General features: G+C 41.8%; 1 protein-coding gene across 6 annotated transcripts in view; it reads left to right on the forward strand.

The window, feature by feature from the left end:
* Positions 1 to 16,504, forward strand: part of LOC146551866 (apoptosis-stimulating of p53 protein 1-like) — a 61,173-nt gene that overhangs the window by 30,466 nt on the left and 14,203 nt on the right. For 5 of the 6 annotated variants that reach the window (XM_085257911.1, XM_085257909.1, XM_085257910.1 and 2 more), the window contains 7 exons: positions 10,087 to 10,182; positions 14,212 to 14,268; positions 14,837 to 14,957; positions 15,218 to 15,297; positions 15,392 to 15,559; positions 15,966 to 16,106; positions 16,188 to 16,383. In XM_085257911.1, coding sequence (XP_085114037.1) covers positions 10,087 to 10,182; positions 14,212 to 14,268; positions 14,837 to 14,957; positions 15,218 to 15,297; positions 15,392 to 15,559; positions 15,966 to 16,106; positions 16,188 to 16,383 — 859 coding nt within the window. Of the gene's footprint in view, positions 1 to 5,193; positions 5,469 to 10,086; positions 10,183 to 14,211; positions 14,269 to 14,836; positions 14,958 to 15,217; positions 15,298 to 15,391; positions 15,560 to 15,965; positions 16,107 to 16,187; positions 16,384 to 16,504 lie in introns of those variants that run through there. The other variant, XM_085257912.1, reaches the window with a different exon arrangement.

Genomic DNA, 16,504 nt, shown 5'->3' on the forward strand with positions numbered 1-16,504 from the left:
CTTTGAGCGAGTGAATAATTGTGTATAAGCTTGTTTTCTCCTCCTTAAACTTCTGAGAGATATTCTCTGACTCTGGTTGCACTCACACACATTGGCTGGATACTTTACGAGCAGTTTGTCTATGTGTCAGGGTGGAGCGTTTGGCCGTGTGTCTCTCTGTGTGTCAGTGAATCAGTGTGGTTTACATCTTGTGAAAACAGGGTGTGGCTTCTTCTTGCTTGACTGTGTTATTTTGTCTGTGTGTGTGTGCGTGTGTGTATGTGTGTCAGCCTTACTTTGGGATTTGGAAGCGTGTCTCCGAGTTGGGGTGTAGCTGTTGGCGCTGTGTAATCATATCCAAAAGCGCTCACTCACTTACGCACACAAACGCACACCAGATGCTGTTTCTTGCCACAGGATGATGTAAAGATGACAGCGATGTGTGAAAGAGATCGGTGTGTAGTAGTTTTTAGAATTGTTATTCACTAATGAATAGTGATTCATCCTTTAAGTTTTTGACTGCAACAATCCAGGATAAGTGAGTATTCCCTGTTTTCTTTAAAAAGTAGACCAGACTTTGTCATTCTCCGACAAAAAAGGACAAATACACGAGCTCCAAGAGCAGCCTAGTAAAGTCAGTCGAGTAAAGAATAATTTATATTTGATGGTTATATTTTACAGATTGTAGTGACATTTTTTACCTGTATTTGTGGTTCCTGGATGATGATTTTAGTTGTGATATTTTCATCTACGCCACAAGGTTTTCAGTCTATCCATCATTACGTGTGTGCACAGCTACAGAGAAAATCATGTAGAGTTTCATTTATGCCTCAAACTGCTCAGATTTTTTTAAGTATTTCTGAAGACTTTACCACAACAGCTGGATCCACATGTTTGATTTGGCACAGATTTATTGTTATATATTTTAGATGTTGGATGCCATTCTGATGCAGCATTTTCATTTATCTGAATTTGGGACCTGCAATAGAAGATGACTGGCTTGTGAGGCTGGGTTTGTGTCTCCTTCTGGTCTGAAACTGGTAATCTTTTGTGTGTAAGGCATATATATTAGGCCCCAATCACAGGAGTCTAGAGACCAGCCAGTGACGCCTTGACAATCACCAGTCATTAGGAATAAATATGTATTCCCCAACTGGATTTTGGCGCTGGACTTTCCTATCAGTCACTAAGTGAAATTGGTTGCAAAAAGGTTTGTAGTACAGCAATGAAAACCTCTTTGCAGTTGTTTTGGCCACTAGCAGATTGACCTGGTTGCCCACAGTTTGAAACACAAAAACACGACACATCAAGCAGTTGTGAAACTGTGAAAGGTGTGATGTACCTTTTGAATTGTGTTGATTGTAGCAGAAAGCCACACCTTTCTCTGGAGCTCGGAGAGTAAATGGCGAGCGTTTGCAGACAGGTCATCGTATGGATCAATGTGGATTATGGATCGATTTTACCTGGCCAGCAACCTCCTGTACCCACTCCCTGGTTACCGAATTTCACAGTTTTCCCCAATAATCTTTGGTGGCCTGAAGCCTTAACTACTGCAACACGGAGCCACAAGTCAAAAAACACTGATAGACATTTAATTGTGAACTGAAAGTTTTTGAAGTACTAACTCTGTTTGTTGGTAGCATATAATAGCTATTAGCATACACCAACCTGGTCAGGACCCAGCTAGTTTCTAACAGTATTAGGGAAAGGAGGGCATGGCTGTCTAATGACCAGTCCAGATGGGGCTGGTTGGGAAATGTGTTAAAATTTTATGCTCGCATCTCAGGGAAAAAACAAATCAAGAGGATTCCCTCTGACACATTTGGCATGGCTCTGAGTGGTGCATTTTGTTAGCATATACTGTCCTGCTGTTAGCCAATAGTACTGATGCATAATAAATTACAGACGAAATTAAATTTTCATGCTGACATTAACTGCATCAAGGAGCCGTCTGTGTCCTCAAACTGTGCCGCTCTTTGAAGGACTGACACATACTCTAAATTAGAGATGGTCGCTGTGTTGTTTCACTTTATTCTGTTTAGGAAAAACATGTTAGCATATAGTTTCTCATCTGACTGACACAGTGCTAGTTGCTCAATAAATGAGTAGCTGTTACTACTTAATGCTGGTGTCTTGCAGGCCTTTCCCTTTGCAGCACACTCTCTTACAAACCTCGCCCCTGACCTCAGAGTAACCACGAGGGCCGTCACACACTTTGAGTTAAGGCACCGAATTCAGTTTGCTGATCCTGCTCTGTGTAACTCAACCCCATCCAGCTGCATGTGGGAGCGCTGCTGTGGGATATATTAAGCAGTCAGGTGTGTCTGAGCGCTCTTGACCAAACACACATCAGGGGATGTGTTGATTTAAATTAATATGAAGCCTTTCAAAGTCCAGGGTCAGGGGCGTTTGCGGACTTGAATTGCCTCCTGTGACGCAAGTCCAGGTGCTGCTGTGCCGAAGCTTCCTATACTCTTAAATTAAATGCTGTTAACTGCTTTGCCCAAGGACACAGTCGGGTCACATGATGGACAAGTTCAAAGATGAGCTCTTTCAGTTATAGGATGTTTGCAGCCACCAGGCCACCCTGCTGTGTGGATGTTGGTTACTGAAGCTCTTCTGATAACAGAGCTTTTCCCTTTGGTCCGGCCTGGGGCTTCAGGAATGTCTGAAGGCTGTTATTGTAAATTTAGAAAAATATTTTTACTGGAGGTGCACAGCAGATGGGCAGGGGATGGGTTTTATTACTGGAGGGACCTATGATCAGAACAATGTGTGTGTTTGTATGCATAACTTTGAGCACTGTTGAGAAAGGCAGTGTGCACACACTAAGAAGGTCAAATATCTCCATGTGCTTCAGATTATAGGCACAATTGCACCATGAGAAAGTAGTTTACAGCTGAAAAACACACACTGCTCAGGTTGCCAGGGTTGTCTGACACCAAATATTACTATCCAAGCCTCAAAGCCACCCCCTGCTGTCATCAAAGTAGCCCAATTTTGTTTGCCCTAAACTAGGACTTCTCCACCAGTTAGAGCCAACAAAACTGACAACTGAGCAAAGCAGGTGAGCACCCACATGGTTGAGATCAAAACCCAGATCACACACTCTACTGCCATCCAGGCATGTAGATGTTTAATCATTTTTTCAAGAAGGAAACGTGGCACAGCATAAAGAGCACGTCAGAAACTTCAGTCACCTTCAGATCACTGTTTTCCACCTGGACCATGAGTGAGAAAGCAGCTCCTCTGTCTATCAGGAGTCCACGGCACAAATTGCTCTTTTCCAGTCTAGAACTGGTTCCACATGTTCTCACCAAAAACAAAAAGTTGGGTAACTTCAATGAAATGAAAATCAGGACAGATAAGTGGATCCAAACTTCTATTAGTAAATATTTTGTTCTCGTTATTCTGTAAATGTGGGCTGTTTCTGAAAAGACACCAAGACAGAACTGGCTCTGCACTGGCACAGCAAAGTGTTGGTGGAAAAGGGTTTTGACAGCCAAAATGTGGATCCTGGAGCCAAACAAAGCACCAGAACACCTCCATCTAAAAGCAAAGTCCAAATATGGATCTTTGAACATCCTAATGTTGCATCTATAACACTGTATCCACAAAAATATTGAAGCTCTTTATTGAAATCTTTGTGTTATGCATTATTAAATGAGTGATGCAAACCTGAAACGGACTATTCACCTGCTATAAAACATTTAGAACAACAATACAACAATGCAGGCCGCAACAAGAAAACACTTTAAATGTAATTGATGTTTAGTTACAGAAGTAACTAAGTTAAAAGCTCTGGTATCTCCCTTAAACTTACCCAACTTAGAAGAATGCCCTGTGATCCTCTTCTTAAAGTGGCTGCAGACTGAACTCATTGATGGCACCGGTGCAATAGTTAATGTTCTTGGTGTTTCCATTGCAGTCTGCAGATACTAGCGTCAAGATTTCCATTTCCTTAAAAACCCAAGTAATTTTGCCAACCTTCCCGGAGTCACTCATAGAAAAGAGGTCACGTTTTAGTCAAGTTTGGAAAAACATTGTAAGAATTAAATTATTGGGAGATCTGAGCTTCAACTATTAAACTGTTAAAAGTAACATTTTTGCTATTTTTTGCTATTTTTTTTTCTATTTTTGCTATTTTTTGCCACAACAACCTGGTGCTGAATGCCCAGAAGACAGTGGAGATTATTGTGGACTTCAGGAAGCACACAGCTCCACTCCACTCCACTATAAAGCAATAAGCAACTGTTGCAGTGACAATGATACAAAGTTTCCATCCATTATAAAGAAATAACACTCACATCCTAAAGTACAACATGTTAAAATCAGTGTTGCTGGTTATAAATAGTTGACATAGCTCAATATACTATACACACAGCACAGTCACGCCCATGGAGGGCTGCACCCAGAACAGGAGGAATAACAAATGTGTGTTTGTCTGTGTGAAAGATGAAAATGTGTGATGCAGCAACTGAGTCACATGTCACTCTGTTTGTGTGTGTGTGTGTGTGTGTGTGTGTGTGTGTGTGTGTGTGTGTGTGAATGAAAATATGACGCAGCAGTAGTCAGCTGTTAACTGTATAGTGTGTGCGCCATGCATACTACCACAGCCATTGATCATCTTCACCTTTTTTACACCACACATCTGGAGCAGGAGGCAGAGGTTGATGAGAGCAGCTAGTGCCCCATCAGGCTGTGGTGCAGTGATTTTCCTTCTGAGAGAAAGTAGGAGAAAGAAAAAGGGAGGTGTGAGAGGAGAGAGAGGGAAAGAGAGTGAGAGAGGATGTCGCTGCAGCAAAAAGCCAGCTGCAGAGAAATGACAAGGACTGAGAGAAAGAGAGATGAAAGAATACAGATATGGAGAAAGATGGGGCTTAATAAGCAGAGAGAAAAGTGAAGGAGGAGTGGAGACGAATAGATGAAGAAAAGGTTGTGGTCGAAGAGACTGGAAACTGAGAGCAATAACAGAAAAAGAGGGTGATACTGAAAGAAAACAGAAAACGAGGGCGGCGAGGAGTTCCTTCTCTCGTTTCGCACCTATTTGTGTTTTTTCATGTTTACTGTGGCAGTTGAAAGCGGTGTCACATCGGTGGGATTTGCTCTCTGTAAAAACGTCACATGAGAACGCACTAATAATCGAGAGTTTTTATGAGAGAGAGAGAGAGAAAGGAGGAGAAGGGAGGGTGTGTGGGCCGAGCGAGTGAGGGAGAGGAAGAGCGAGTGTCGTAAATCTCAGCACATCACCAGGCGGACGAGAGGGAAAGTTGTGATAAGGATCGCTCTCATTTCCTCCTCTTTAAGCGGTTCTCGTGCAAGCCTCTGGCAACGCTTTTCCATCAGAAAGCATTAAGGTCCGGCGTGTCTCTGAGACGCTTGTGAGGATGGAGTGGAATGAGGTAGATTTGGTGCAGGAATTTACTGTTGAAGGACAATGCAGCAAAATTAAAGTCCGCTCCTGCAGGATCACATGGGACAGCCTGCAGGTAAATACAGCACAGCGGGATGCTGGTAGGAACTGCATGTTAACGTCAGCGGGGGGCTCGCAGCAACACAGTCTGCAGGATGTGTTAGAGTGTCTTAACAGCATGAGCGGCATGACACTGTGGCTAAGTGTCAGGTGAATTTTTAACTTTCCTGTAGCTGGAGTGCATGTTCCCATTTGAATCAGTGGAAAGCTAGAAGCTGAAGCATTTAGAGGACTTCAGTGGCAGGAAATCCCAGGAAAACTGTCTCACACACTGCTTTGACTGACAAGCGATCCTCAGCCTCAGTCCTGCAGACGGAGGTTTTTAAACTGAGGAAGTCAGCAAAACTGCTCAGGGTGTTTACAGAGCAATACGTATCATGTTTGCTTTTCTGAAACCAGCTGCAGTCGAATCTTCAGAGCTTTTTCTAGATGCTTCTAAAATGTATTTGCGATGGCTCCAAAATGTGAAAAGTGCTGATGCATTGCAGGGTTCTAGTTTAGTACATTTTCAAATAACACACACGTGTACTCCTGTGCAAACACTCGTGATACAAAAGCAATAGAAAGAAAACAATTACTTTTCTTGCTTAAAGGTAAAATAGGAGCAGGCTCGGCTGTGATGGAGAGCAGAGGCAGAAAAAAGATGACAATATAATTTAATGAATAATGTGAAAAATGGAACAAAAATCATACACGGCAGGAAAAATTTTACTAAAACATATTCAAATGAACAGCTCTAAAAGGTCCTCAGTGCTGGCAGTAGTAGGATTGTTATGCATGTAGCATGAGAAAGAATGCTGGCAACTCATCCAGGTGACTGTACGGGCATTAAACTGCAACTGGAAACGAGTCCATCATCATGCATGACTTTGAAACTGACTGCTGGTCACTAGTGGGCATTTTAGGCTCTGGTTGCCTTGGTAAGCCACTAATGTATTTACCATGAGGTCTTATGTCAATCAGTGGCATCCTGCACTCTGTGGAAGTTGAGAGAATTTATCTCAGGTCCTGCCACATTATGTCACTAGGTGCCTGAAATCTATATATGGTCTCTGGACGGCTTTATATCAGAGTAAAAATGAAGTGTATACTCACTTTAGGTGATCAGAGCTGTGCCTGAGCATGTTTGACCCCCAAAGTCAGACCATCCATCCGTTCTGCCCTGTCTGACTTTAACAGGTGGGTCCGAGAGGACATGTTGTGCATGTTGTAACTATGTAGAACTTCAACATTTTGGCACCAACAACAGCATTTCTGAAGTTTAACTGAAAATCGCCATGTTAACAAATTCATAAATCAATAAGGCAACGAGAAAGGCCGATGTGAAATGACACCAATTAAAGCATAAATACGTAAACTCATGAACCTCACGATGCTCTGCAAAAGCACTTTTCTTCATGATAAAAACGCAGAGCGTGCACTAAAAGAACGAGGAACTGAGAGGAGAGAGAGAAAGGAGCAGTGGTTTCAGCAGTGGACAGAAAAGACTGAAGCATGCTGTTGCACAGTTTTAGTTTAGTCTGTGTGGAGGGGAGGCTATCAGGCTCAGGCATGGCACAAGACAAGTGTGCCTAGTCTGACTGCATCCTTCATCAACCACGTATGGTTACTGCATGTAAGCATAAAAACTGCTTTTTGCTGCTTGTCTGAAGCCCCACCCTGTAGTTCCATCTATGCATTATATACATTTTAAAGGGATATCAGACTGAAAGGGCTTAAAAAATATAAAAAATCTTAAAGTGTCTTATGCTGATTGGCTCTGAAATTACTCTTGAGATATGAGAAAACAATGCAATTATTGTTGCACATCAAAGTGAGGAACCACAGGATCCCAAAAGTCAGCAATTAGCTAATGATATGTGGCGACACTGCCTGGAAAACCTTGTGTATTGTGCATAATGTCACTGTCTAAAACATGATGTATTGCAGTGGAATACACTATGTGTGCATTATGTTTTATGTAGATTTACATAACTCGGTCCACGGTCTATAGCACAGTGTGGCTGTCAGGGCTATTAATCACCAATACTGATATTTAGCATAGCACTAGTGCTGCCAGAGTTAGAGCTTCCAGTAGTTAAATTGATGATGATTTTAATTTGTTTCACTGATTTCATAACTTGTGTCATAACCCAAGGGCGCTGTTCTGGGTAATGGAGTTATTCATCAGCGCCTCCCTTACTCATGGCACATCTAAGTCTCCACTTAGACATCAATATTTTTTCACACATTTAACAAAATTTGCAGTGGCCTCCGTCCTCTTCGACCCTAATTTAACGTTTGGAAACTATTTCTGTCTTATCACTGGGAAAAAAAATCATTTTTACTTGAACTACTCAACCCTTACTCCAAGTCCCATTAAATGCCAGTAACAACAGACTCTTCTGTCTCCAGTTTCTGTGTCCGATAATCGGAGCAGTCCCCAAATTCAGGCCACTGAAGTACTGCCAATAATCATTTCAAGTCAAACAGACACCAATGTAGCTCTCACAGAGAAGACTGTAGATTATTTAGATAAAAAGACTGATTTGGGATTTTTTTTCCTTGAGCGCCATCAAAAAAAAAAAAAAAACGTCCATGGTTTCAAGCAGACATCTAGCAAAAACCTGCAATGATCAGAACTCAGAACTCACATAAGTAAAAATGTTTTTAGTGCACTGAACATAGATGAACTGACCCTTTAAAACTGTGTATCCAAAGACTGAGTATAAAGAAGGAAGTAGCCACTGTAATGTCAGCCAATAACATTGTAATCGCTGGTTTCTGAAGCATTTTGGCCATTACCATTTCAGCTTTTTGAAACCAGATGACACAAGTGAAAACACATGACAAAGAAACCGAAGGACATTGCATACTCAAGGTCTCAGGGTCACTAATAAGGACCATAATTTATAAAATGAACATCATGTTTTATTACATTGGACTTGAAACTAGTGATTGAGCCCATAAACTCAAGAGAAAAGGGTTTACTAAAGTAATCACGAGTCAGTTGCCAAGAATTTTATCCAATCTGTCTTGTTCTTGAGCAACCGCCCCCTGCTGGCCTTTACAAGCGATTCCCATTTAAGGCCCATCTGCACTGGTTTTACTGTTTAGACCTCTGTTACTGATACTCTGATACTCCCTGTTTGTGAGTATATCATTTATACTAATAACCATCTTAGATTTTGCCATACTCGTTTATATTACTTATAATGTTGTCCCACCACAATCTGTTAACTCTGGTATTCCTCAGGGTTTCATCTCAGGTCCCGACTGATTCCTTTTAGATGATCAAACTGCCCTAATAGATATCTGTGCCGTATAAGTAATCTACTATACTAATCATATAGTGTTTCCAAGGCTGACCAAGGAAATAAATACTTCTTGGTGATGTAATGCAATAAACTAAGCATAACTGAAAAGTTCGCAGTTTTTTAAAAATTATTCACAACTCACATTCTCGCCCGGTGATGTGGGCAGATGGCTCATATGTTAGGGGTTCAAAATTGGAAACAACAGTCACACGACGAGTCTTAAAAATGGAAGATGTTGATGGGAGCAAATTTCAATAGATATCAGTGTACAGAGTCTTGATCTTTAATGCTCATGCATTCATTTGCCCATAAGACAGTTTCTGTTTTTGTAGAACATCATCTGAGTCATTTTGACATTTGGAAAAGCTTCAGATTTGAGATTAACTTTGCACAAGAATACAGTTGCAGCACAATAGGCGGAGTTTGTTCAGCCCAAATGGGAGTGATGGATGATATTCATACGTCAATGTTACTCTGGATGGGGGGGTTAAACTAAATGAAGCTGTAAGCCTGTCTGAGGTTTAATAGTATGATCGCATTTTTAATCCCAGGTTGAAACTCCATTTTCTCTGTCCTAGGATGGCTTAAGTTGATGTAGTGTATTATGTCATAATCAGTCATTCACACGCTGATAGTAAAATATCTCCAGAGGCCAGACCTTTCTGGTGTTGTAGGAGTCAAACTGTCAAACAATAATTATTAAATATTATAATACTGTACCGCAGTCTGTTGAAAAGTATTGTAATCGTGGAGCCGTGTTCTGATAACCTGGCTATTAAAGGACAGATGTAGTCATATCCAGCTTGTCTGACTTCACTGTGAACTGGAAATGAATATAACACCCCAGGTGCAGTGTGTGTCTGTGTGTGTTCATAAGTAAATGTGCACAATAGTAGGATGTAGCTGGGTTGAAACCTTCCGTTGTTGTCTGCTAAAGGCATTCCTCCCCGTTTCCCACCCTCACACGTACACGCAAACACACATCAGTCTCTAGAAAGATATTCCTGAACAAAGCACTCTCCCAGAGATGTATCTGTAAGGAAATGCTGTGAGGGAAAGTGGATGATTCTGGCGATTTTTTTTTTCTTAGCCCTAAACTATAATTCTGTCGCTCTTCCAGAGCCACCAGCTGCCTGCCTAATAACATTCAGTGAAGCTGCTCAGTGACCTAAAATGTGAGGTGATATATGTGTGCAGCTGTGCTTTATCTCCTGTCACAGTTTGGGTTTTCATCTCGACAGCAACAGTGAGACGTGTAATGGATGGAAACTGTGGGAAAACACTGTCTGTCTCTATGTACATAATGTATTAATGTATAACCCCTGTGTGCCGGTGTAGGTTCCCCGTGTGGAGCTGACCCTCTCTGAGCTCCAAGAAATGGCCACAAGACAACAACAACAAATAGAGGCTCAGCAACAGATGTTGCTCGCCAAGGTAAAACACTCACTCATACTGTACACGCACACAGAGCTGCTGGATGGATTGCCTGTCAGTTAATGTAAGGTTAGCTACATTAGAGTCTGTCTGAAAAGATCGGCTTTGAGGCCCCTGGAGCCTCAGATGAATGTGTGTGCGCATCACATCACATGCATCTTTTTTTGTGTGTGTGTGTGATTGAGTTCAGGGTTTGAGGAACGACGTGAAAGATTGGCTCTGGAGGAGAGATGTCGTTTTCAGACGTAGGCTGGGGAGAATTGAGTTAAGACTTTTTCCGAGGCTGCAGTTTCTTACATGCACCACACAGGAGATAGTCTGGTTTAGAAATACTCAGTGAGGTTTACCTGAGGGAGCTGCCTGGGTGGAGCGTGCAGGAGGAAGCGCACATGACAGCTGCTCTCCAGACTATTACCAGCGCTCTTCTCACATCAGCACAAATCGATGAAAACTCGCACAGTTGAAGGTCACAGTAAGTTTGTGCTGGGGAGTTTGCACGTTAACCCCTTAAGCCCAAGGTGACATGGGTCAAAATATTGCTACGCCCAGATTAAGTTTTTTTGTCGTTGTTTTTTTCAAGTACATATATACCCCGTCAGTTGTAGATGTGCACACGTTGTTGATGTTGAAGGGAGACAGTTTGAGCAGATCTGAGAGACTGGACAGTGTGGGTCTTTACATAGTGCGTCTGTTTTGTCATGAAAGAGTTTCTGTTTTAGAACAACATAATTTGGGTCGTTTGAACATTTGGAAAGCCTTCACATAGGAGCTGAACTTAAAAATAGGAACGCAACTACAGCACCACAGGCTCAGTTTGTTCTAGCCCATTTCAGAGTGTTGGAACTGTAAACGCAAGTTTTGTTTTTCCTTGCAGCCGGCTTTGTTGCAGAAGACTGAGCTATGGATTTTTAGCTAGGCTGACCATAAAAAAGAAGTTAGACTTGTAGAAATGTTGTTTGGTGGACCTTGCTAGTGCTGAGATTTTGGTCCATATTGATGTGATAGCCTCACACAGTCGCTGCAGATTTATCGGCTGAACAACCATGATGCAAATCCCCATTCCACTACATCCCAAGCATGCTGTAGTGGACTAAAAGCGAACTCATTGTCATGTAAAAGAAACTAATATGAGATTAATTAGAGTTTGAGATAAGTACACTGTGGTCATAGAGGCATGGACATGGTCAGCAACAACGTTCAAGTAGGCTGTGGTATTTAAACAATACTCGGTTGGTGCTACCGGGCCAAATGTGTGCCAGGAAAATATCTCCTGCACCATTAAACCACCACAAGCATGAAGCATTGATACAAGGCAGCATAGACCCATGCTTTCATGTTATTCTCTCCCCCCTCTTTCAGTCACTTTAATTTAAAAACTGTGTAATTTTAAAACTGTATATTCTGTGTATTTATTGTCTCACTCTTATTGCTTGTTCTTATTGTCCTTCTCGTCAACGTTATGCTGCTCTGTTGTATGTTAATTGCCCCTTGGGGATAAACAAATACTGCCTGGATTCAGAACAGAGGTCTTTATCAAAGAAAGGGGTAAAGATGTTTCTTTTTTGATGTGGTGTGAACTCGACTTTTTCTCACTTTTGACTCTTTTGGCTGATGTTTAGAAAGCTTCAGGGCTGCAGCACATGTGAGAAAATATCTGGAGACACAGATCATGGTCATTCGGCCCCATCCCCAGATTCAGGAAGTGGCCTTCTGAGTTAGCAGGAAATGAGTTCAGCAGGGATCTACAGCTGCTGGGAAGTTTACCCAGTATTGTACTCCAGGAAGGAGTCAGGAAAGTGAGCCAAACGGCATTCATTTGGTAAAGTTTTCGATAAAATGCATCAACCACAAACTTTTATTTGGCCATTTTGAGTTTTTCAAGACTGCTGTGGAAGTGATTTCTTTTGCCTGTCAGTTTAATGCTGATATCCAGCTTTTTTTTTTTTTTTTAAAGCAGCAGTTTAACTGCTTCTGTAATTTGACAGCTATTAAGTGTTTCCTTCCAGCTTGCTCAAGCATTTCCTTGCTGGATGAAAAAAATCCCAGGCGCTGATGTAGAAACATTTTCTGTCTTCTCAACATTAATATAACGAAACGTAGATTGATGACTTCCTGGAAAATAAAAAGTCGAAAACATAAAAACTTTTATTCCTGCACTACGTCTGTAATTAAACACCCTTCTCTTATGTAATGTGTTAGCAGGGCAGCTTCCTGCCAACATGCCCTTTTCTCCTCCTCTTTGTGTGTTTATGTGAAAGAGAGAGACACACAAACGCATGCACACACACACACACGCACACGCACACACACACAGGTCAGCCGTACTATGTACCTGCAAAATACAGAGTGAGTGGTGTAAACTGCTTCAGTCAGCATCACACATCACAGCCTTTCTCTGTCTCCTCACTGTAGTTTATTGTGTGTGTCAGATACATAGATACACACAAGCTTAAATGAAAATCAATAGCAGCTGATGGTCTTCGGAGTTGGATGTGATGATCGGGTGAAAATAAACTGCATGCATGGCAGTTATTATAGTATTATGCTGTTGACTAAGGATGTGCACGGCCAGATGATTAAGTGTTCCTGCCCTCACTATTCAGCACTGAAAACACTTCTCGTTTAAATGAATAATTCATATTTTATGAATGCAGAAGACCAGCTGACTGTTAGGTCTAACACATGGGCATCCAACATGTGGACCACGGACCAGTACTTGCACACCAAAGGGCCCAGTTTATCCCACTAGATTTCTTTGCAGTTTGTGGAAACTGTACTTAAGTCATTAAGTACTCCAATTCACTGTTGCTCCTGGTAAAGTGATGCCAGCCTTTAATTAATTCCTCATTAATGAGGAATCTGACATTCTGTTCTTTGGTAAAATATTAGACGAGTGGGGTAACTGGTGTCTCCAAGTTTGACTTACAGTTTCAGCTTTATTAAGATCTTAAGGCTCAAGTAAAGGTTGAGGTTGAGATAGATGACGGCTGTGTGTAGCTGCAGATGTGATGGTCCAGAAAATGCATGTTTTATGTAGAGTAAAGATAAACACTTAAACACGGCAATAAGCTGCTGGTGCTAGTGCTGCTGATATATATAATCTGGTATTATGTGTGTACAACAGGATGCATGGTATGAAGCGGCACACTAATCTATTTCACCAACATTTGAAATAAGATTTTATTTATGAAAAATAAGATTAACATGCAGGTGTGCAAAATGAGAGGGAACAATGTGAAAACACATGCATGTGTTCTCAAAGCACCAAAAACCAGGAAATATTATCCATCTTTCCATTAATCTTCTTAACCACTCAACCAATTCAGGGTTGCAGTGGGGGTCTGGGGCCTATTTCATCTGTCACAGGGCGAAACGTTGGGCACTCCCTGGAAAGGTCACAGAGGAAATCAAATTCATGAGCACCGTGAAATAATTCTATCATCAGTGCATAAACTGAATGTGATTTGTTTTTCACTGAGAACTCATGAAATTTTTGAATGACAGCTTGACAAATAATGAGGCAGACAGCAAACTGGCCAATCAGTCGACAGCACCGGCCTGAATTCATTAAAGACCCAAAATATTTGTGTCAGAGGCTCTTTTAAAACCACTTGAAACGTAGTTTTCATTTCTATAGTCATTTAGTTGGATTTAACAGCCAGTGCTGAAAACGTAACCGAATAACACCAACACGTTTATCAAATTTGAATTCTGCTGATTGAAGTGCTGGAACAAATGCCACTGTTGCTCCTCTGTTTGTGTAGGATCCTCCTCAGTCAGTGAGCTGATTCAGAAAACAGGCTTTCAGGTTCTCCAAGTGAAAACGGGCTCAACCTCGCTAAGTTTAGTTGGTATACCAGATAATCTTATTTTTATAATATAAAAATAGTATTTTTTAGTTTTTTTCTGGCTGGGTTTGCAAAACATGATTTAGTTTCTTTAAAACTGAAAATGCCATGCCACTTTTCAAATGAAATAAATGAAAGTCTGGAAATGACTCTACTTTCACTGTACTTTTGTTTCCTGCAGGAACAGAGACTGAGGTATCTTCAGCAAGGAGGCAGATCCAACCAGGGACAGTCACAGGTGCGATCCACACCTCTGTTAGTCTCCTTTGAGTCTATACAGCACAAGGACACCCTATTTAAAGTTTGCTTTGTTGCTTTACTCACAATTGTGTGAGCAATATATTCATCAAACTAATACAGTTTAAAATACAATAATCTGCATACTGCTTCCTTTATGTGGTTTATATCTAATAATGTGACTGCAGTCTAACCTAGAGGCCAGTTCACTGAAGGTTAAGTTTCCTGTTTGTCTGTCAGAGGGCTAAATGTTAACAGGTGCTGAAGCTCTGTCTGTTGATTACTGCTGTCTGCAAGTATTTTCCAAGTAAAGCAAATACCTGCGCTTTCATTGGATAACCTTCAGAATTCATTTGAGCATCTTCAAATTAAACACATTGTAGGCATTTATTCCTGAAACTGAGACAGTAAATAATCAACTAAAACATGTATTTTTCTGCATCTTGGGTCACATTTTAGTTAAATTACAGAGCAGGTATCCTTTCAGTATACCTAAATGACTGGAACTGCCACCACTTGAGTGTATGGGGAGTTTTTAACCACTTTAAACACTGACTTCTCTTTTTCAGTCTGAAGCTGAGAAGCTGCAGCGGCTCAAAGAGCGAGTGGAGACGCAGGAAGCGAAGCTGAAGAAGATCCGAGCCATGAGAGGCCAAGTCGACTACAGCAAACTGATCAACGGAAACCTCTGTAAGCCTAAACACTCTGTAACACTGTAGAGTTGGTGACTGTGGATTACAGGCCCTGAAGTAAACGACTGCATATTAAAAGACCATGAATTTAACCTCATAAAGCCTTGATGCTGCAGCATGAGGGATTTTTTTTGACCATTTACTCAGTCCCTTACAGCGTGCTCGGTGTTTATATGTATTTCTGTAGAATCTGAGCACTAAAATCTTAATAACTACAGCGATGTAATTTCAATCTGACGTCCTGCTCTCTGTGTGTAGCTGCAGAGATTGACCATGTGAGCAGCCTGTTTCAGGAGAAGCAGGCGGAGCTGCAGACTGCGGTGATCAGAGTCGACCAGGTATGAAAATTTATTTGGTTTCTATAAACTTTGAAGCAGATTTGATTTGATAAGATATATGTGCACATATATGTATTTAATTTTGGTCTAACAGTTGACTCAGCAGCTGGAGGATTTGAGGAGAGGACGCCTGCAGCTACACTCTGGTGCACCAGGTCAGGGGGCACCCACGGGACCCCAGGGTGCAGGCACTGGTCATAAGGGATCGCCTCTTTCAGGCCCTGCAGCTCTGGAGCTGAGGAAACTTTACCAGGAGCTGCAGGTAAACTATACCCTGAGCAAACACTTGGCCTTTGCCAAGCAATCTTTACGGCTAATTGAAAAGATGTGTAGTAAATGTTTATGTCTCAATCTGGTTGGAAAAACAAAGGACACCTGTTCTACCAACACCTCCACTGCACCACCAAATCATCTAAGCATGTGGGAACAATATGTTTTAGAAGCTCATGCAAATAAGCAATGCAATAAACACTGTGAATGCCATGAGGTTATACTAGTTTGGTACCTACAGTGGATATAATGTGGCTGTCTGATCACAGCTATTTTAAAACCAATCAAAAACATAATAAAAATATTGCAGAAAAAAAGATGTTTAGTGCGACCTTCTCCTGCCTGCTTTGGGTGTCAGAAATCATAAATGTGAGTAAAACGTTTTGGGGGTTTTTAAGGCTCGTAACCGGCACAATCTGGAGCAGAGCAGCAAGTTGGCCCAGAATAAGGAGCTGCTGAACAAGAGGAACGCCCAGGTGACCGTGATGGATCAACGCATCGGTGACCTGAGAGAACGCCTGCATAAGAAGAGAGCAGAGGTGCAGTCTGCAAAGAAGTCTGGTCTTTCTTTATCATGTTATATGAGTCTCATTCTGAGTGTCTGTGTGTGTCCACTTCAGTTAAGTCGTATGAATGGAGGCACTCTGTCCTCCCCTCAAAGCTCTTCCCACCCCGGTGCTGGAGTTTCGGGTCGAGTGGCAGCTGTCTGCCCCTACATCCAGGTTCCATCCGAGGGGAGACAAGAGCCAGGGTACCCGCTCCCAGCTGACCCACCGCCCAAACCCACCCCTCTCAGCCACATTCGCTCCCTCTCAGGTTGGTGGATGTTTATTTTGTTTTGTTTTTTTCCCCCATTTTAAGTCTCTGTGCTTTACCAGACTTGGTTTGTCTTTATCACTGTCTGACCTCTAACTTGCTCTTCTTCCATTTCTTTCTC

Source organism: Mchenga conophoros, linkage group LG19, assembly GCF_057382185.1.
Source record: "Mchenga conophoros isolate Kocher_MC1m ecotype Shallow Benthic linkage group LG19, M_conophoros_male_GT1.1, whole genome shotgun sequence".
NCBI lineage: Eukaryota > Metazoa > Chordata > Actinopteri > Cichliformes > Cichlidae > Mchenga > Mchenga conophoros.